Source organism: Anabas testudineus, chromosome 5 (genome assembly GCF_900324465.2).
Source record: "Anabas testudineus chromosome 5, fAnaTes1.2, whole genome shotgun sequence".
NCBI classification, from domain to species: Eukaryota; Metazoa; Chordata; class Actinopteri; order Anabantiformes; family Anabantidae; genus Anabas; species Anabas testudineus.
In genome coordinates, this window is record NC_046614.1 from 12,799,338 (window position 1) to 12,821,118 (window position 21,781).

At 39.9% G+C, this 21,781-nt stretch overlaps 3 protein-coding genes across 3 annotated transcripts; 2 read left to right on the forward strand and 1 right to left on the reverse strand.

Annotated features, from left to right (window-relative positions):
• The first annotated feature begins 754 nt into the window (after window positions 1-754).
• On the forward strand, window positions 755-5,491 carry LOC113153403 (caveolin-2-like). Its single transcript, XM_026347016.1, has 4 exons — window positions 755-762; window positions 4,090-4,285; window positions 4,868-5,055; window positions 5,302-5,491. The coding sequence occupies exons 1-4, from the start codon at window positions 755-757 to the stop codon at window positions 5,489-5,491; spliced, it is 582 nt and encodes a 193-aa protein (XP_026202801.1).
• A 1,488-nt stretch (window positions 5,492-6,979) lies between these two features.
• On the forward strand, window positions 6,980-10,064 carry cav3 (caveolin 3). The gene is made up of 2 exons (XM_026347072.1): window positions 6,980-7,265; window positions 8,559-10,064. The coding sequence occupies exons 1-2, from the start codon at window positions 7,149-7,151 to the stop codon at window positions 8,898-8,900; spliced, it is 459 nt and encodes a 152-aa protein (XP_026202857.1). The 5' UTR covers window positions 6,980-7,148; the 3' UTR covers window positions 8,901-10,064.
• Window positions 10,065-12,406: 2,342 nt separating this feature from the next.
• Window positions 12,407-20,059, reverse strand: oxtr (oxytocin receptor). Its single transcript, XM_026349418.1, has 2 exons — window positions 19,132-20,059; window positions 12,407-12,710 (listed from the first exon to the last, which is right to left on the reverse strand). The coding sequence occupies exons 1-2, from the start codon at window positions 20,057-20,059 to the stop codon at window positions 12,457-12,459; spliced, it is 1,182 nt and encodes a 393-aa protein (XP_026205203.1). The 3' UTR covers window positions 12,407-12,456.
• Window positions 20,060-21,781: the final 1,722 nt, after the last annotated feature.

Genomic DNA, 21,781 nt, shown 5'->3' on the forward strand with positions numbered 1-21,781 from the left:
TCTTCCTTTAAATACATCTTCAATGTCCAGTACAATTTTTGCTAATTCAGGTAGGCTTTTTCATCACAGTTTGAGGTGCTATTGTTGTACTGTAACATGAAATATTGAAATAGTGGCTCAGTAAATTTCCCCCATTGTAAACAATAGTTGTCTTTTTTTATTGCAATTGCTCACAGTTTAACGGTGTTTGTGGAAATATTTAAATGTGCAGTCTGGAGTGAGAAAGATATGGATAGTTAAATAATTTATCATCTTTAATTGGGAACAATTTGTATTCCACATGATCATGAATTGTTTCTTCTGTCATTGTAATCCCACCAATAACAATATTCTGTCCATGCATGTGTTATACTGGTGACTCTGTTGAACTTTGTAAAATATGATATGTCACTACTGCCAAACTGTGATCTAATACATCTGAGGAAGAAATTGAATAACAGCAGCACAGTGTGACTCAAGCCGTGTTCAGCTTCCATGAATCTGAGAGACAATACCTCAGAGTTCCTGTGTGCAGCAGATATGCTGATAGACGGTGAATGTCACCGGCCCCTGTCGTCATGGAAATTGAGTGAGCCTGTGACTCACATAGCAACGAGGACCTTTTGTACTGCATCTATGCTTTACTGTAGCTTTACATCCTGATGGGACTAAACTAATTCTCTGCCTTCTTTTCACATGCAGACTCATTACACAAGGCCTATAAGTTAAATTAACATGTGAATTCCCTCTGAATATGAGCTGCTGTGATAGTGACATGGCGCGGTGAGGCCGAGACGGTGAGTGAATTTACAATGGAAATCATTACTGGGGATTGATAATGTTCTGAGAATGGTCACAAAGTGCTATTTTATGGCCTCTGCTGTTTGTATTTGTCTTTCACAAAGAACAGAAAAAACAGAATAGTGTGGTTACAGCAAATATAGAAAACACCATATTGCCATATGGCCGTTGCTAACAGTGATATACACCATCCTTATGTAACTGTGAATGTTTATTTAATGTTTTTTTGAGCTGAACGTGCCATTGGCTTTCTTACCGGGAGGATTTAAGTGCTACGTAAACACACACAGAAAACAATGTATGGATGCCACGTGTATTTTAAAGTTGATTTCTTTAACCCTTGTTCTCTCTCCTCTACTTTGCTCTTTAAGTCTCTTTTCACAATTGGATGTTCGATGAATAATTCCTGCATTGTTAATCCAGTATGTCAGAATTTAGGACACGACAGCTGCGGACAACAGACGGTAAAAAATGTATACAGTTCCCAAAGTTCATGTAGAGACTTGAACCTCACGAATCAATTTATTACATTATTAAAAACACAAAACACGTACGCATGTTGTTCAAGAAACATCTGAATGGACAGGTGTTACTGTCCTTTCATTTTCTGTTTCCTAAATGTTAATGTTTTTGTTGTCTTTGTCTCATGTACCGTCTAAAAACGTAATTCTAGATGGTTAAACCCTGACTGTGCTTTAAACACTATAAGGATCACAGAAGACAACATTGGCCACAACAACAACAACAACAACAACAATAAAACATCGCTTAATGAGCCAAACATTTCTGATAGTTTTCTATAGAGTTGTATCCTTTTCCCTGAACAGCTTCAAAGAATTCAAACTATATCAAAGGCCTCACGTTGAATCAATGATGAAAGCCAACACAGACAGGACTGATGCTTTGTGGTAAATACGCTTCAATGTGTCTTGCAGTTTTTGAGAAAATAAAACTCAAGTCATTAAATCCTAGGTTGTATCTAGTCAGTAAATGTCTATTGAACCTGGAATGAGTCAAGTGGTTTAAGGACAAGAGCAAAGGGGACTCGAATCGCTGGTCAGGTAACACTGGAGGATAATCTTTTTTTATAGTAATTGACATAACTCTCATAACTCAACTTGTGATCTTCATGTTGGAGTGGAATATAAGTGTGCCTGCAGGTTTTACTTTATATGCAGTACTATTCACATGTTTCATATATCTTATAAGTAATATCATGTCATTTTCCTTCACCATAGAAAGGATTGTTTTATTACAAAAACCATTGGTACGAACAGTACAACACTGGTGCTGACATTTGTCCTTTAATAAGTATTAATTGAAAAAAATCTGCATTATGTTGTTAATTTTAGTGAGCTACATTTGTGTTGCCTTAATTCTCTGAATTTTAAATCGCAAAGTTGTATATAGATTTTCTCTGTCATTAATATAATGACATAGTGCTTGATGAGATGCAACTTAATTAGCTGCAGACCTCAGACACATTCATAACACAGCCTCTGAGGCTCATCGCCATGGTTTCCACATACATCATTGATCATCAGCTAATCAGGCTCTCTCACATTCACTAGCACGGCAGTCACTGCAATTGAGAAAAAGAAAACTGCCTTAGTATAAACTGTAGGTGAAAAATAACCACAAGTGATGGGAAAATGCAGCAGATTTGTTAATGTGATCAATGATGAACAAGTGCATAAACTGCAAAGACAAATATGGCCAACAGAGTGTGCTATATACCAGTGATATACCACTGGATTGCCCCCTCTGCTCTCTGGACATGTCCTACAAGAAGGTGCCTGAATTTTCAGGTAACAGTGAGATGCTGTCTGCAAAGTGTGTGGCCATGTTTTGTTTTTTTTCAAATTGCAATGTTTTAAAATTATGTTGGCTTTTTAACAAGCACATATTCAATCATGAAGTGATCCAGAATTAATCAGACATCTGTGTATTACCAATAAACATCCACCAAACATAAGTGATGAAAGGATTAGGTAGTGAAGTGTCTCTGCCTTACCCTGGTGAAGGTGCAGTAGTAGTAGTTAAAAAACAAGGAGGGCAGTGTCCCTGAAAGCAGCAGTAGTATTTTGAGTTGTTTACATGAAATCAAGACATGAAAGCCTGTAATTTGGGACGGGTGACAAACTAAAGGAAAAACCGGAATAAATGAGAAATTATGAATGCAGGCGCTTCCATAATGTACGACATCGTACAAGTGAGCAATTAACATCCAATCATGGTCTGTGGCATGTGTAAAAATGCTGAGCAGGCTTAGCTGATTGTGACTTTGGATCAAGATGGCAAGACAAAAAGATCTAAGTGACTGTCAGAGACGATTCATTGTTGGGGCGCAGATGGCAGGAGCTCAGTCGCAAAGACTCCTCAACAGATGTTTTTCAGGGGGAATCTATAAACAGCAGGTGATTAGAGGAGGTGATTAAACATGTAGGACATGATCAGATTGTTCCAGCAAGGACAATCTATTGACAGTTCAATTGACAGATATGTTATAGTATGGCTGCAGTGTATAAACCCCTCTTAACCACCATGAAAGCACATTTGAGAGTTTACTGGAGAAACACCAAAGGCAAAAGTAATGCAGTCTGATGAATCATTCATATTGTTGACTAGTGGGCAAGTGCATGTGTGTCTTATAGCAAAAGAACCGACCTGAATGATTGATCTGTACAGTGAGGGCCTCTGATGCTTCTGTTCTGCTGTCTTAAAACACTTTAAGCTGTGTTTTTAATTTGTTACTAGTCTCTAGTAAAGAGTAGTTATATGATATGAATTGTGCTCTAGGTTGTGAAGTTCCACAAAACTGTAAAGTAAAGGTGCAAATACAACAACGAGTGGGATTGTGATCACACATTTTTTTCGGTCTTTCAGTGAAGGGGAAACGTTCCAGTTGGGATGAAGGATTAGGAGGAGGGCTCTTGGCTAGGAAGCTTTCAAAGCAGCAGTTGAGCAGTCTGATCTTAATGGACTGACACTGCCTTCATGAAGAGAGGACTGTATAATCATGACAGTGCTAAAATACTCACATTGATCATCCACTCCTCCCATAGTAAGGGGGGAAGTCAAGTGAGGGTGACCTGTCATTTCTCAAGTAGATCTAAATGAGCTTTTCCTTGTGTGTCACATGGAAAAAACAGAAAAGCAGGTCTGTTAAAACTGGTAATAGCATTCCTCCACAATGCAGTCTGCAAACTATGTATTCCACCTGGGTGTCAGTGACAAGCCTGCACAGTGGCAAGCCATCCTCCTGCTACACCCAGCTCATCCTCCATGTTTGCAATGACATGACCACAGCAATCATCCGAGCAGAGACACAGCTCAACGCACTGTAGTGGAAATAGAGGACCAGAGATTAAAAGACAAGAGATCAGCAGGAAAACTGATGGAAGTGAAAATGGACGTAGAATCTGCAGATCTGGATTCCACTCACCATAACACAGGGCGTCTGACTCAAGACAGGGATCCCAAAGGAGTCAACAAGAGTCTTAAGGTAAATCATGTGACCCGTTAACAGGATTTAAACAGCTTAAAGTACACAGTAACACAGCTTGTACTGCACAGACATGAAGCTGGAGTATGAAAAAAGAATTCAGTTGAGAGACAGGGACAGGTCGGTAAAATAAACAAACCAGCTCCGCACGCAACTCTTTCAGTGTCTCCCAAACTACATGCATAACTGTGGTCCACTGGCCTTTTTCAAGACAATCATTATGAATGAATGAATGCATATGAAACTTCATCTTCAAAGCAGTTTGCAAAAATTACTGTATTCTCTATATTTCACTCTATGACTGTGATGATTCATGTTTTTTATTTAAGTCAATACAAGGCCATTACCTGATATTGGATTGGTAGTTAAATTTTAATGTAATACTGACCTCAAGTGGACATAATCACACACACTCTACTGTGTTTGTTCATTTCTTTAAGATCCCATGTGATAAATAACATTCATGCCCTTTATCCGTCATCCGTCATTCTGCATGTGAAGATTTAATCAAAAATAACTGTCCCTAATGGGAAAAAAACAATCTCCAGAAATCACTCACAGTGTGTCTGTATGTGTCTCGAGGTCACGTTTGAAGATGTGATTGCAGAGCCTCCTTCTGTACGGAGCTTTGATAATGTCTGGGTGTGGAGTCACGGCCTCTTTGAGGTGTCAAGACTATGGTGCTACCGCTTCATCTCCCTCCTGCTGGCAGTGCCGGTCTCATTGGCAGCAGGGATCCTCTTGGCTGTGCTCAGCTGCCTTCACATCTGGTAGGACTCCTGTTATGCTCACCTGAGGTAGATTTACAGGAACGGGTGAACTGCTGAATGTTTTTATTCCTGCTAAATATTAATCATCTAGTAAAATCTTGAATGTGAAATGGTGACTTGTTATTTTCTCTGCCACAGTTTCTCCTCAGAGTGAATCTTTCTCGGTTGTGTAAGGGAGGAATGGGATTTCTATTTTTTATAGATATGATGAGCTCATGTTTTGTTCACTTTTCCGTATCTCTCCAGGCTGATTATGCCCTGTGTGCAGCTCCTTCATATCAACATGCGCTGGGTCCAGACTGTGTGGAGCAGCATGCTGAACATCCTCATCACCCCCTTCTTTACCAGCACTGGACGATGCTGCAGTTCAGTCATAATTTATGTGGAAAAAGATAAAGATGAATTCAGAGAATTGTCTGGTTCGAGAGAAATTTAATGGTAAAAGATTGCTTAGCTGTCATATCTGTAATAGTGACGTAGATGTGAACAGCGATCTACAAAACCAAGAAATGATAATGGCACCACAACAGGCACTTCCTTCAAAGATGCCGTTTAATATGTGATATGAAAAATCACTGCAGTTAAATCACAACATTATCAACACATGAACTGATTTTAAAGCAGAGGTTATTGTATTAATCGTGTTATAATGATGGTGATACTGAAAAAACATTGTACATAATTGTGAATGAATAATTGTACATTTTTTTCATAACTTTGAATATTAACACATTATTTACATACACACCTGTAATAATGCACTGCTCTCGGGATTTAGTATGTGAAATAAAAACTTATAACGCATAATATAATAATGAGCAATATTTTGTATAGTATATGTATCAGTAACACACCACTGCACTGTTCCCTGCAAAGGAAGTGCCACCTACACTTGTAAACTAACCTCAGTTACTGATACCCACTCGAACCACTGAAATCTACTGTATACAACTCTAAATATAGGTCTGAGTGCCCCGCGTGTCTGTCTACATTAAATGAAAGACGGGATCCAGTCTCAGTTGATTGCATTGATACCCATAGAGGCAGAGGTATGTCCACCATGACTCTCATGCTGAGCTATTTTTGTCCGTCTGCCTCCATGCCTAACTGGCCTCTACTCTCTCCACTGCCACACCAAGCATACTGCTCTAATTGGGTTGGCTCCCGATCACATGAACTCGGATCCCATGGCACCCCGCCCTTCTCGCCTCTGTCTCTGCCGCTAGGGAACTGGGACTAGGAATCTGTGTTCCAAAGTCACGCTTCCTGCACTGTTCTCATCCCATGGGTGCTGTGCCATGAGCCCTTGTGCCACTTTTCATGGGGACCCCCTCCTCTTCCCCCTCATTCTAGCAACACCACTGTGTATGAGTTTGTTTATGCAACATGCTGATATGGAAAGTTGACTGATAGCAACAAGTGTGCAGTTGAAACACGACTGAATCAGAGTTTTATTTTGGGAAACTATTGAATTTTATGTATTGGGCCGTGCTAAAATCAGCAACATCTGAGGACACTCAGGACCTGTCTTGTGCACATTTAAACCTATGAAATACTGCGATGACTTGGTCACTTTATGCTTTTAGAAAAGCAAATATGTTGATTACACTACAACAAATGATACATGATTCCTTTTTATTTACCGTACAGTGTGAACTGTATATCTACTTTTTAAAAGTTCAGTTTTAAGACACAAAAATCCTGTGTCCGAGCTGTTACCAGATTGGGAGGGTGTGTTTGTGCCTACTGTCTCACTCTATAGAGGAAGTTCATGCCACTGCGTAAACCCTGCCCAGTTAGCCCCACAACTCTGTGTGAAATGTGACACAGCCCTGGGTACTCCTTTAAGTCATGCCTTTTCTGTCTGTGTTCTTGTGTGTGTAGACTGTTTCTGTGTGTGCGTGAGTACTGGGTGGGGGTCAGGCCTCCATTTTTACCAGGACGTTTGCAGCAGCTGTCCACTGGCATGTCAGCAGGACGGTCACAGTGGTGATACAGGGGTTCAGAAGTGAACTGACGCGGCTGTGTGCAGTTTGATCAAGGAAGATTTTGCTCTCACTGTCTCTGGCCCATCCAGGAGCTGCAGCCACATCATGGCGGATCAGTACCAGTACAACACCAACGAGGAGAAGATCGTGAAAGACAGCCACACCAAGGAGATCGATCTAATTAACAGAGACCCCAAGCAGATTAATGAGGATGTTGTGAAGGTTTGTGCAGCACGGAGACAACACCCTGTCAGAGAAAGGATTGAGAATGTGACTCCTGTGGTGGCAAATAGGGAAGCATGTGAGGAAAATACATAAAATGGCTACTAGGAACAAAGATGGAAGAAGTGGTTGTTAAACTGTCTGGAAAATCCCTAAATAGACCGAGAACTATTCCTGTAGCCTGTGCTGAACATAGAGTTTATTTTTGGAATGGGGAAGAAGTGTGTGAAACTGATACACAGTACCACCGTGTTTTATTTAGGTTTGGCTACTGTGAATGTGATTGTTGCTATGTTATCGCCACTAAATATTTTCTGTGAGGACAGAGCCGAATATACATTCAGATTAGATGCTGGTTCGACTAAAGTGGGTCTGTGTAAACATCAGAATTACGAGTTCAGAGTTGAGCCTATGTTTTATGTCTCTGTGACGATCCGGCCTGTTCATGTCTGTTTTTATCAAATCAAAACCGCTAAATAAGATTTTTAACCTTTTAACTTCAGTCTAAGAAATATAATAAGTGATAAAATTGCACTTAGTTTGAATCTATGTAATCATTTTGTGGCAACATTTCAAATTTAGGTTTTTCTTTTGTGCATCAGTAATATTAATTTACAGTATCCCTAATTAATCATGGAATATTATCTTCTGTTCTGTCAGATTTACCAGCTTTGGATCACATCTATTATTAAATGACTGTTCTTTTGTAGAATCTGACTATAGTATTACTCTAAGGGCTGAAAGACGGTAGACAGAGAAGAATAGGAGCAGTGCATGTCCATCCATTCATTCAGAGGATGATCTCAGGCTGCTATCTCTACGGGAAATGAACACAGAGCTGATACATGTCGTGCTGATCCTATCTAGTGGTCTGGGAGTAAAAGAAAAGATTTTAGATGCGCGGTGCGTTTTCCTGCCATGATTACTTACAAGTTAATTAACACTTTATAGAATGCAACAACACCTTTCCAAAAGAGCAGCTGGCACATGCTAAAACTGAAAAACACTGTGCAGCCCTCATGCATTTTACATTAGGTGGCCTTAAAAATACGGTGCAATGGCGCTCTTACAATGATTCAGACCCAGCATAAAAAGCCACTCCATAACTCTGCCACTACATTGCTTTTATGTTTAATTCTATGAAGTGCAGTAGCTCTCTGCATAAATTTGACCCAAACACAAGTCTAACATATACTCTTAAAACTGACACAGAGATTTGGTGGAGGGAGATGAATAAAGCTGGTGTGCCCTGGCTGATATGCTGATGAAGGACTCCTTTCAATTTCCTCCTAGGTGGAGTTCGAGGATGTCATTGCAGAGCCTGATGGAACACACAGCTTGGATGGGGTGTGGAAGCTCAGCTACACCACCTTCACTGTGTCCAAGTACTGGTGCTACCGCATCTTGTCTGCTATCTTTGGTATCCCTGTCGCTCTGCTTTGGGGCTTCCTCTTTGCCTGCATCTCCTTCTGCCACATCTGGGCGGTGGTTCCCTGCATCAAAAGCTGTCTGATCGAGTCACAGTGCGTCAGCCGCATCTACTCTCTCTGCATTCAGACCTTCTGTGATCCCTTCTTCGAAGCCCTGGGCAAGATCTTCAGCAGCGTGCGAGTGGCACTGCGCAAAGAAGTCTAAGAACTCACACAGTAGTGTTTAGAATATGATCAGATGAAGTGTGATATCTTTTTATACACCAGAAGATCAGCCCTGGTATTTTGCTTACTCCCTGATAGTCCTTCTCCTTCCCTCATAACATGCTGTTCCCCACCCTCCTATCCTCAAGCTCTCTGCTCTGAGTACTGACGTGCCCCGTGTGCCTTCTGCCACCAGAAGCTCTGTGACAGCTGCAGCAGACAGCGTGGTTCTGTGACAGCTCTGGCACTCCTGGAGGGCTCAGTGCTCCTCTCTGAGGGAGAAGAGGGCCAGCTGCTATGAGGAGGATATGTCCACCCTCATTTATTTGTATTTGTATGGCTACTCATTCATAACAAATGAAATGAATCCCCCAACACTGCTGCTCCTGTGGATGATACTGGCTATGTGTGTTACATTGAAATTGATGCTGTCTGTTGATGTGTCTGGCATTTATTTAGCTTTGAATTGATTGAATTGCATTTGACACTTATATATTCATTATGTATTCTTAATATAACCACAAACAGAAATACTCTGTTGAGTATTTTTGAATTTCTCTATGTATTAAAAAAATGTTCTCTCATATATTTACTTCTTAATTCGTGATGACTCCACAGAGTTTCTAGAGATCTGTAGATGTAAAACTATGTCTGGAGCTGACATGCAGGCAACCACCTCCCCTTTATCAAAGCATACTCAATAAAAGTATTTGTTTACATTGATCAGCCAAACATGGACCTAACAACTGAAAAATAAAAAATTCTCTATGAGACCTAACTTAATATTTCACAAACTTATTCTAATTTGGTAGTAATGCATAAAGCGTGCTGCTCTCGTGTATCTGCAGGGTTAAAGGAAATGTATTTAAACACATTTTACAGATGATAAAACTGTCCATATAGTAAATAAATTGCATTAATGGTTTAGTGTTTGGTGGAAAACATGTTGTGTATAGTATTTATTATTTCATCTTTACATGTATAAGCTTCACCAGATCTCTTATTTCAGCCAACTAAAAAGCAGTGACCTGGGAACTATGACCCACTAGAGGCTGCTGTTGTGTGCTTGTCCACTATTGACAGTTCAGTGATGACCCTGCTTAATTCATGACCTCAGTGTGTTTGTTTCTGGTGGATTGATTCTTCTTCTGCTAAAAGCGCTAATAAAGGCTAAATTTAAACTGATATGGAAGAAACTGTTGTGTCAAACTAATATTATCTTTAAATGAGCTGCAGCAAACAAAAGAGAGGGATTCTTTTGCCAGGTCACATTTCATTTATAATTACAAAAACAGCCTTCATCACTTGTATTTCAGTAGTATACAGACTGTAATAACCACAACTGTGGACCACACATTTGACTGAAATACAAGTACATAAAACATACAGTACAGGTATTTCCTTAAAATTCAACATCTTATATTCAAACATTACATTTTTACATAAATGTTTCAAGTCATCAAGGCAACTTTTCACTCTCAACAGCAAATGAACTAATAATGTATTACAAATATAATCATGTACTTTTAAGTAAAGTGAGCTCAGAAACCATACAAAAGCAGTGAATATGTACAGTAAGTAAAATTATTATATCTGCATAATCAAAAAAAAAAAAAAAAAAAAACAATTCCATGAGTCACAGATCAAATAATTGTCTTTATTTTGTTCTTTTGTATTTTTTGCCTCTGCAACATTTGATTCAACTTATACAATTACATACACACTGTACATGATTTGGTTATTGTTATCCAAACCCTACATCCCCCCTTTTTTGGGAATGGAAAAATGACTCTTTGATCATTATAACAAAGCTCATGTTCCTCTTGAAATCGTGATATAGCATATTCTTTTAAAGGCAACAAGAACTTTACAACAAAAATCTGTAAATTTACAGAAATGTTCCTTATTTAATATTTTCCTTTGAAACAAGATAACCTCATGAGATCACACTCTCAACACCCAGCCCCACCAAATATAACTATAAAATAAAATTAGGGTGGTAGTTCAAATTAAATATTACTTTAAAAGTACAAAGTGGGGACTTAATTTAAGAATGAAGTTATCCTCAGATTAAGAAAACTAAAGCATTGCATCATTGCAGTAAAATGGAATTAAATATTCCTGCAATAGCTAACTTTGGACCAACTTGTACAAAGCTTTCATTAATCATCCTGTGGCTGCACTCTGTGGTGCTGTTGTAGTGTTTTGAATTATTCACATTAACATTACTCGATGGCTTTAATGTTGTGGTAGGAACATTTTAAGATGACCATAATCAACAGGCGTCAGATCACGCAGTGCAATGCAGGTGGCTGTGTGTGGAGTTGCAGCTTGGTCAGCGTGCCCATGCTGACGCTTGTCCACCACAATATTCACACCACCACCTGGTGTCTGACTGTTGTGGCTGATTGGTGTATTGTTCTTAAGTGTAAGGCGGCAGACAAGGCGTCACAATCGAAATGAAATAATATAAACTAAACACAAACGTATCTTTTGCAGAGATATTAATAATATTATTTACATTTTACACATTTTCCTTAATTGTTTTCACACCTCATCATTGGCAATGGTAGTTGATGTGCTGTAATTAAAATACCATATGGCTCAAATCCAAGATAGTTTATAAATGATCAAACACAACAGACTAAACAACAGCCTCAGACTTAATTAACTTAGAACAATGAATGCCAGAGTGAATTCATGGCTGCAGTTCAACATACCTCCAGAAAGATGAGTTCCTTTAGTTCATTTCAGTGCTTTGCAGTCGTCAGATTTCAATTCATTAATGCATTCTGGAGCTGAGGCTGAACAGGATGTCCAAAGTTTCAGTGTGCTGCCAAAAATTTGCAGGAACTCAGTGACGCCATTGATTCTGCGTGGACAAACATTCCACTGGAACACGTCGAGCAACTCTGTCAAGGATTTCTTCAGGCTGTTCAGGAAGTGAAAGCAGTGCTAATGAGGATGGGCTAGGTGTGAATGTTAACGCTGACAGTCCATTTTGCTGCTTTTGCTCTTTGTCTTTTAAAACCTAAAAAAAGAAACAACTTTGCTAATGACTGCCGTCACACCTCACATCTAACAACAGCTCAAGCAACAGTTTACACTTATGCAATCCATTGCAAATGTAACAAAGGGAACAACATGGTACACAATATTTATTATAGGAGAGCAATTTCATTATAACACAGACTAGCATTAGCAACAGAATCATCAGTGCTTTCTCCGCACTTTAAATATGTAACTATACATCAGAAATCTGCAGACATGTGAAAACAAACCAAATAGTTAAATGATTGTTCAGCTTGGTCCATGATTATCTCATATTTTTATCAATAAAATATTGACTCTTAATCATACTGTTTCCAATATATTTTTATTTCCAACTCAATTTTCATTTTACTTTGTAAAATATTATAAAAACAGATTAACAATTTTGTTTTCATTCCCAGCAAGCCCCGAGGCAAGAGGTATCTGAAAGGGTTAAACTGCTTGATATATTATGGGCAATAACGAAAAGCCGGGTGGTGATATTGAGAGAAGCATGCGGCTGGCGCCTATGCAGTCGAAGTCTGTGTGATGCTCCTCTGACTGCTTGTGCTCTTAATGGCAAATGTTGAGGAGTTGCTTTTGTGACTGGAGTCAAAATCACGCTCACATTGGCAACGGGATGACTTGAGGTAGCGAGTGGAACAGCACAGAAAGTTCTGCCTAAGATCCTGGAAGAGATGACCAGCAAAGCACATGTAAATCCAGGGGTTACAGCAACTGTTGAGGCTGGCCAGCAGCATGGAGATGATGAATGGAGTGGCTGCAGGAGATGACAGAGAGAGAGAAAAGGTTACTGTGCTGTGAGATAACAAAATGAAACATTTAGGACTACTCTGGGTAGAACCAGTAGAACCAGTTTTCTCTGTGCAGTGCAAGAAATAAATGTGACATGGCTGTAGGCAGAGCAATGCTCCATCACTTCGGTTACTGATTACATTTTATTTGTAAAGAGCCAAATCACAACAGAAGTCATCTCAAGGCACTCTACAGTGTTTAAGGTTTAAGACCTTACAAAATATAACTGTATACAAAATTATATAGAAAACCCAACAACACCACTTGAGCTAGAACTAGATGTAAACAGTGGAGAGGAAAAACTCCCTTTAACGGAAGAAACCTTCAGCAGAACCAGCCTCAGGGTGGGCGGCCATCTACCTCGACTGGTTGGAGTGAGTGGAAAGAGGAGAGAGAAAAGAACGGCAGGCAACAAAAACCAACAACAACAAGCAAGAAATACATTGGGCAGGTTGGTAAGACCCAGTAACTAAACTCTGGAGATATGGTCCAGGCAGGGGATGCCTGCAGATATGCAGAGAGAGGAGAGGAGCTCAGTACATCAGTAGAGGTATCCAGCAGACCAATGTACAGCAGAATAACTAAGAGATAGTCCAGAGTCACCTGAGCCATCTCTAAATACACTGCCTGTCCAAAAAAAGTCATATACTCTTTAGCTTTGATTACGGCACACATTCACCGTGGCATCATTTCGATAAGTTTCTGCTGTGTCACAACATTTATTCCTGTCGAGTTGCATTAATTTTTCTTGTATTGATAATGGGGGAGTCAGTCTCCAAAGATTCTCAATGGGGTTAAGGTCTGGACTCTGTGGTGGCCAATCCATTTGTGAAAATGATGTGATGCGCCCTAAACTCTTTCCCAATTTGAGCCCGATGAATGCTGGCATTGTCGTCTTGGAATATGCCTGTGGCAGCAGAAAAAATCGAATATTTATTACATTCAGGTAGTCAGCTGACCTCATTCTTTGGACACGACGTTGCTGAACTTAGTCCTGACCAACTGCAGCAACCCCAGATCATAGCACTACCCCCACAGACTTGTACAGTAGGCACTAGGTATGATGGGTCCATCAGTACCATCAGTAACTAGTAAGACATCTTTGAGCAGTCTAGTTAGGATGGGATCTAAAAGACATGTTGATGGTTTAGATGAATTTATTATTAAAATTAACTCAGCATGATCTATGGGGAAGAAGCAGTCTAAGTATAGGTGAGGTCTGACAGATCAGCCTAGAGCTGTTCCACATACAAGTCAATCCATACCATTTGAAGGGAGGATCTGATCAATTTATTCTGTAAAAGTTATGATTTTATTTGTAAAGAAATAATAAAGTAATTGCTGCTGAGCGTTAAGGGGATACTAGGCTCAGCAGAGCCATGACTCTTGCTGAAAAGAAGCCTGGGATTGTTCTTATTTGCCTCTATTAATGGTTCTAGCTTTATGGAGGGCTTTTCTATATATTATTAAGTCATCCTTCAGACTAGGCAAGATTCCTCTAAATCAGTGGAACGGGACCTCCTCTCCAGCTTATGGAGCAGTGATGTCTGCTTTAAGCTACGGATTTGTAAATTGTACCAAGTAGCTAGCTTCCTCTGATTCACCACCTTCTTTTTTAAAGGGGCAACAGTATTGACCATTGTTCGGAGTGAGGCTCCTGTATTATCAACAAGATAATCAACTTGTGCTGCAGTACAATTAGGATGACTGCCCTGCTCTGTGTTGGTACATGGCTCTGAAATATAAGATGGAATCAGTTCCTTAATCAGTTTGGTCCGGGCTGAACATTTTCTCCAACTACTGGAGGAATTGCAATGGATTTTGGTACAAAAAAAAGTAGTCTTCAGAGAATCTCTAGAGCCACTATATATTTGACATTTTTGGTTTTGTGAAATGTTAAATTTGGTTCCAGGTATGGATGAATTGTAAAATCCTTGGGGAGCTCCTGCTTTATATCTAGAAAAATTATCTGACATATATGTGTATGTATACCTGATAATTTTGAAAGAGCATCAAACTTGTTACAATACATATGTGTGTGTGTGTGTGTACTGACAAAATACAATGGCACTGGCAAACATATTAGCATGCTGATGTTAACTACACATGCTGCTTAGTAGTAGCACAGCTAACATAGTGATATAGAATCAGTTCAGTCACACGTTTCAATCACATAATTATAACTCTATTAAAAGTGGCTGGTCAGTGTAGTGGTAACATCACTGCCTCGCATGTGGGAGACTGGGGTTCAAATGCCAGCTGTGGCTTAGTCCTTAGGCAAGACCTCCTCACGCTCACCCTGCCTACCATTGTATCTGTATCCTCCTTGTAAGTCTTTAAAGTGTCTGCTAAATGACTAAAATGTAAAATGTATTATGACTGTGCTGAATGGAATGTAAGTCCTTATTTAAAAAAGATAAAAAGAACCAGGTCAACAGCTTCATATCCTCAATAAAACTGAGGAGGAGTGATATAACAGGCAATGTAGCAGATAAACATTAAATGTTGTTCAGACAACCAATATATTGCTAATTTTAAAAAACAAGGCATGGGACAGCCAGAAATGTTCACACAGCATTTTGGTAACTAGTTGTGTCATGAAACCACCTTCCACAGCCTAACTGGATGGTATCCAATATTGAACCTCTTCTTAGCATTTGCTGATCTTTCTTACAGTCTGTCTGTGCTCCTGCTGTTCTCATGTAGTCTCTAACCATGGTCCCTGAGCTCTAACAAAGTGTTCAGCATCAGTATCTCTGGAGGGGCACATGCATAATTAGGCTGAAGATGATTAAACATCAGTCATTAAAGGCTTGATTTAACGTACCCTTGCACTACAGTGTCATAGGTTTTCTGATCTACTTTAGAGTAAGTGTCAGATTAACAAAGAAGAGGAAGGAGAATGTGCTAACCACTGAATTTGAGCAAGACAATGCAAATGTTTCACAGAAAGGTAAGCAAAAAATAATAATAATAATAATAAAATACATTCATGAATTCAAGTAAATCGTCAACAACGCATCAACCTTCTGTAAGACAGTCTGTAATGCTAATGACCTGAAGGGTGTAATGGACTGCTGACACTGGAGTCATTGCAAAAAGCATTTTTATGGGTGAGATTGCAGCCTACACTACACCCAAAGAAGGAGAGACTATCTGTTCTTACCAAATTAGTTCATAGTGTCTTTAAGAAAAAAGTAAAAAGGCCGTACTTGTGTCCACTGAACAGTACTTGAGAGTTTATAATGGCACATTGGCCCAAACAACTGGAAACACAAAAATACTTTGATATGAACATAAAATGATATGAAAGTAAGTACATTTGCTTTAATATGTCTTTTTGTACATCTGACAACATGTTGGTCTCACTGCTTATGGGCGTCTGCTTATACAAACTGACCTTTGAAAAAATATAGGACATTGCGATTGGACACAAGATTTTGTGTCCACCCAGCACTTAATGCAAATCAATAGTACACAGATTGTGAGTCAGCATCTGAGGGCATCAGGCACGGCAGGGAGAGATGTTTGTGTTCACAGGTTTTCTTTGGGGGCTTGTGTGAGTGTCTGAGTCAGGGTTTAACCTTCAGGTGTTTTTGTCCTCTACATAATGAAATCTGTCTGGCTGTTAAATGTGAAATCACAGACGCCACTGATGTCTCTAGGACATAGCTTAGAGGAATGGGGCATTTAACTGTCTTCTGACATTTCCAAAAATCATGCTGATAAGTCTAATGGGGTGCTAAAAATGGTAAACTTCCAATTTTCGAAAGGTCCTGGCTCCTTCACAGTAAATTATACTCATAACAAATCAAATATCACAATTGTTTTGCAGGAATTTAGGGTGGGATAATGAAATTAGGCTCTTTGTTTATGTGTGAAAATGATGTTGACTATGATGACATTATGATGACACCGTATCTTTTTCAACAGTGAAAGAAAAATTTGAATGGTTTTCTGTTTTTTCACCCCCGCTGCCACAACGTCTGTACAATAAATCATACATGCTACAGCCATTCAAGTCCAACCTTAGCTTAAAGACTGGAAACATGGGAAAACAGCTGTCACAGCTCTGTACAAGATAACAAAACCTGCACATCTAAATTGAATAAAGCAAACACATATATTTTCCAAAATGTCAAAGCATGATTACTAAAATGTAAACTAATTTTACATCAGGCAGTTTATTGTCCCAGATAATTTCTCAATCATTCATGGCAGAAGACATGGCATTTTGATGATGGCCGAGGGTGGAGAAAGTGTAAGAGTCTGTCTGTACAATCAGGCAAAGAAACTGCACATACTGTTGCTGCTGAGAGTGGCCTCTTAAAGATAGGCAACAACCTTTCAGTAAACCTCTATTTATGTTGAAGCAGCAGGTTGACTGATGTTATAAACTGAGAGAAAAAGATGCCTCCATTAGGTGAAGGCCTCAGTCAATCACTCAGCATCAAGCTGGAACAACTGACATGTTTTTTCTGCACCACGGAAAAAAAAATAAGGAAAATACATTTCCACAGTGTGTAATGATGTTTTCCTTTGTGCAGTTCTTGTATAACATGTCATGGCTACATATTCCATGTTAAATGCCTAAATATTTACCACAGGCCTGCAGATTATGATGAATGATTAGATTACATATACAGTAATCAGTGTTACTGTAAATGCCCTTTACAGTAAAATGTTGTAATGTAAAAATCACAGTCCCTGAGTTGTCCCATAATCAAAATCCCAAACAAGCGTTCAAAACATATCATCCAAATTGACTGGCAGGCCCGACTCTGGCTACAGTACTAAATCTAATATAAGAACCTAATGCTTTCTGAAATGGTTTGTTTACATCATTGATATTTGAAACACATTCTGCCCTACGCCGTCTGCTCTGGGCTCAGTATGACTCTAATGAATATGACTCTAATGGACATTTTATCTACACACACACAGGTGACGCTCCAGCCTATCTCCTGTACACAAACACTGGCACATGTCACTGACAGATCTGACTGCTGTTCACATGGAGGAGAGCCAGACATCAGCCCTAACTGAGGATCTGCAATAGAAATGTATTAAACAACTTATTTTGAATTCACAGGCCCCTTTGAGGCTCTTTTCTGGCTTTTGTAACCTTCTAATATTGTTGTAAAAAATGGCATCAGAGCCAATTGATAATTCCATCAGTCCATCAAGTGTAGAGTGTAGTAAAGTGCAACTGACTTAAATAGCTGGTGTGAACAACACACACACACACACACACACACACACCCAGTCAGGTGTGACACAAACCTGCAGAAGCAAAATAAATGAACCGAGGCCTTCAACAACAAGTCTGTTTACATTAAAATGTTTTCCTCGCATCCCTATTTATGGGATGGATTCTGTTTGCTTTGTTTTGCTTCTGGTTTTGTGGATGATGTTTCTCTTCCTTTCTGGTAGAGGAAGTTTACTGGACAGTAAAAACTGTGGAAACGGTGGAAGTGTATTGTTTGTTTTCAACAGGATTCAGACATATTATTATAAGGCTGTTTAAATTGTAAAGTCAAATTAATTGCATTACATTACATAATTACTTTTCACAGTTCCACCTGAATGTATTGGACGAATGACAGCAGCTCGGTCTTCCAAACAGAAAAATACATTGTGAAGATGACCCATAAAATCTTATGTTGTTGTATGGGTGCGGCCACGGCAGCAGTCGATCGATAAACATAGGGAGCACCTACAGTAAGCAGCTTAGTAGCCTATTATGGTTAAATGTCAACGCCGCACTCAAACGTGCCCCAAAGGCGCAGAGAGAAACTGCTTGGCATCCACTAATTTGATTAATGATCAGCCGTCACTCGATTTGTGTAGGATGGTCAGAGGCCATTTGTAATCTCCAACCTGGAATTGTGTACGTAGCTTTTGAGACTCAATAATGAATCCTATCAAGTCGCAGCAGGTGTTTTGTTACAATCCACGGATTTGACTCTTTGTCGTTTCACATGATCCACAGCATTTCTAAAAAAAGTTGCATCAGGTCGTTGTCTCACGTACTACCTGTGGAAATAAACGCGGTTCTGGCCACAGAACCCAGTTCGACACATGCATGAGGAAAACAGAGCAGCTCAAGTTGTGTTTGTGTTGTCTCACTTTATTCCCAGAACACATTCAATCCTTCGCATCTTCGTGCGTAAAGAGTCTGACGCGCACAGCAACAGACGCGTCTCTCGAAAATCTCCAAACGTTTTTATCCATCAATAAAGTCAGGAAAACGCTGGATAAGTATGTCAGATGTTTGGATCGTAGAATACGTGTGTGTGATGTGTGTGTTTTCATTGTGAGCTCACGCTGTAAGCTTTGCGCTCCTGAGTATCGTGCGCAATGTTCAACTTTAAAACACAACCTACCTTCACGAGGGGCTGCTGGATCCCATGCAGACCACATCTGAACAGAGAAAAAGGGGGTCCAACAGACGATGTAAGCCACGACGATCACGAAAGTCATTTTCACAGTGGTTATCTTCGCCTTGGAGATGAGCTTAACGCTGCTAACGCGGGCCAGTGTGTTGCTTTTGGACGTTTGGGGCGTCAGGCTTATGCACTGCTCCCGCCTGGTTTTCAGTTTAAAATTTTGCCATATCTTGTAGCTTATTAAACCATAGCAGAGGCTCAGTATGGCCACTGGAATGATGTAAATGGTCAGGCTGATCCATGTAATGTAAGCTTTGGCTCCCCAAGGCTTCACGAACTCGCCCCAGCAGTCGTACACTCCAGATCCCACTGAGCCAACCTCTCTCAGGGAAAAGATGAAGATCTGCGGGATACTGAAGAGCAGGCTCAGGACCCAGGAAAATATCACATAGAAACGGTCTTTTCTCCTGTGCAAAGAACGGAGGGGCTGACAAATAGCCAAACACCTGTCTATGGACATTAAGACCAACATGTAGGTGGAGGCGAACATCCCAACGATCTGCAGGTATTTCACCATCCTGCACAAAATGTCCGGTCCATAGAATCGAAATGTAATGTCCCAGATAAGTTGAGGGAGAACTTGAAATATCGCCACAACAAGATCGGCGATGCTCAGGTGCATCATGAAATAATACATGCGGGACTGGCTGTGTTTGGTGGTGTGGATGGCCAGCAGGACGCACAGATTCCCTGCCAGTGCCAGAAAAAGCACCAGGGCGAGCACAGTTACCTCCACCTTTGCCACCTCCTCATTCCGCTTTAGAGGGTTCGTCTGATTAAAGCCACCGGTCCCGTTCAGGAGACTGGAGTTCCTCCATGATTCGTTGAATTGCCAAAAGTCACTTTCATTTGAGATACTTTCCATTGTCGCAGTGTGTCTTCAAACAGTCACCTGGAGGGTCCTGGGTGGCCTTAGTCCAGATTAAAAGCTCCTTTTCTGCTGCACCTCAATCACCCATGCTTTCTTAAGACATTGGTCCACAGAGGAGAAAAATGTTTCTACTTGTAAAATAACATGGAGCATTTGATAAAATGTGACCACCGAGAATAAAAGTCAAATTAAGATGCATAAGACTGCAGGCAGACATCTAAAACGTGTGATAGAGATAATTGTCCAAAACCAAAACAATTGTCTGATAAAATCCCCCAAAAATGACAAAATAAAATCCCCTTTAAAATTAAAATAGAAAGATCAAAATCAAAAATCTTAAAACAAAATGAAAATGCTGCGGAAATTGAAAGCCCCTCCACCACCTCTGGCAGGAACAGAAATGACCAGCGTTAGTGTCTCAGCCTCTGTTATATCCGTCCCCGGTTCAATATTAACAGCGGTCCTACCCGTTATCACCACTAAGTGGTGATGTACGCCATTAATCAAAAGCCACCCTGCTGCAAGCTCGGAACCTCAAGAGGCAAGAAACCTCGGACATGTTCTGACTCACGGATCTCCTTTTGTGACCGACCCCCCCTCATCTGATAAGATTGTATGCAATGTCTTGATAACTGACGCTGGAGACAACAGGGGCTGCATTATGAAGCCTTGGGGTGAGAATGCATCCCTGTCGTTTTCATATTGTGTCAAAATCCAAGAAAACAAATAGAACTCAAGATTTTATCTCCATCGTTTTGCAAGTCTGCATGTACCATAATGTCTGTGTGGTTTCATCTGCTCTTATACTTGCAAAACACGAAATGTGAGTTTAAAATGAAAGGTTGCAGTCAAAGGCAGTGTTAACTTGTCAGGAATATGTTTGAAAAAAGCAAAGAAAGAGAGTTTCTCTGTAATGGCAGAGTGTTTTTTTTTTTTGTCAATCTCCAAACGATCAAGAAATATCCAAGTGCAGAGCAAAGAAAATCCTCAGACAGCTCTTTTATGAAACCTGATTTAAAAGTAAGTGGACTCACTAGTGTGACATCATCAAAGTTACAACCTCTGAAGCTGATCTGATTATAAAAGGGAGGATGCTGGCACATCTAATATCAACAAATCAATTCAGTTCAGTTTATTTATATAGAAGCAAAGAACAACAAAAATCTTCTCAAGACACTTTTAGTAAGTTAAGAAGTTTATGATGAAAAGATCCTTCACACGTGGTCTAGAAAATCCCTTTAGATGGTGTCAAAATGTTTTTACTGTGCATAGTTTCGACTTGTTTGGGGCTGGCTGCTTGTTTTAGGCTTAAAAAAAAAACCTTATTAGAGGAACAGGAATGAATGACATAATTTATTGTAGAGTCGATCAGGTTAGTAATAAAACAAGTTACTTGTTCCCCTCTTACACATGGGAAAAAAGCAAACACCTGAAGTTGTATTGGCAACGGTATGTTAATGCCCATGTGCTGAATTCCAGTGATTCATGTGAACACGTATTTCTTCCTTCTTCCCATCTGTGCGGCCAAGTGCAATGCGCACTGGAATGTAGGGACTAAGATAACAGTGAATTATCTAATTGATGAGGCTGATGGTCTGACACATCATAAGAATTTCACCAATATGGACTGAACAGCTGAAAGTGTTCGTATCAGGAAACACAAGCAGAGCGAAAAACTACCGGTGGTGGGTTTGTATCATCCTCCATGTGCCTCAA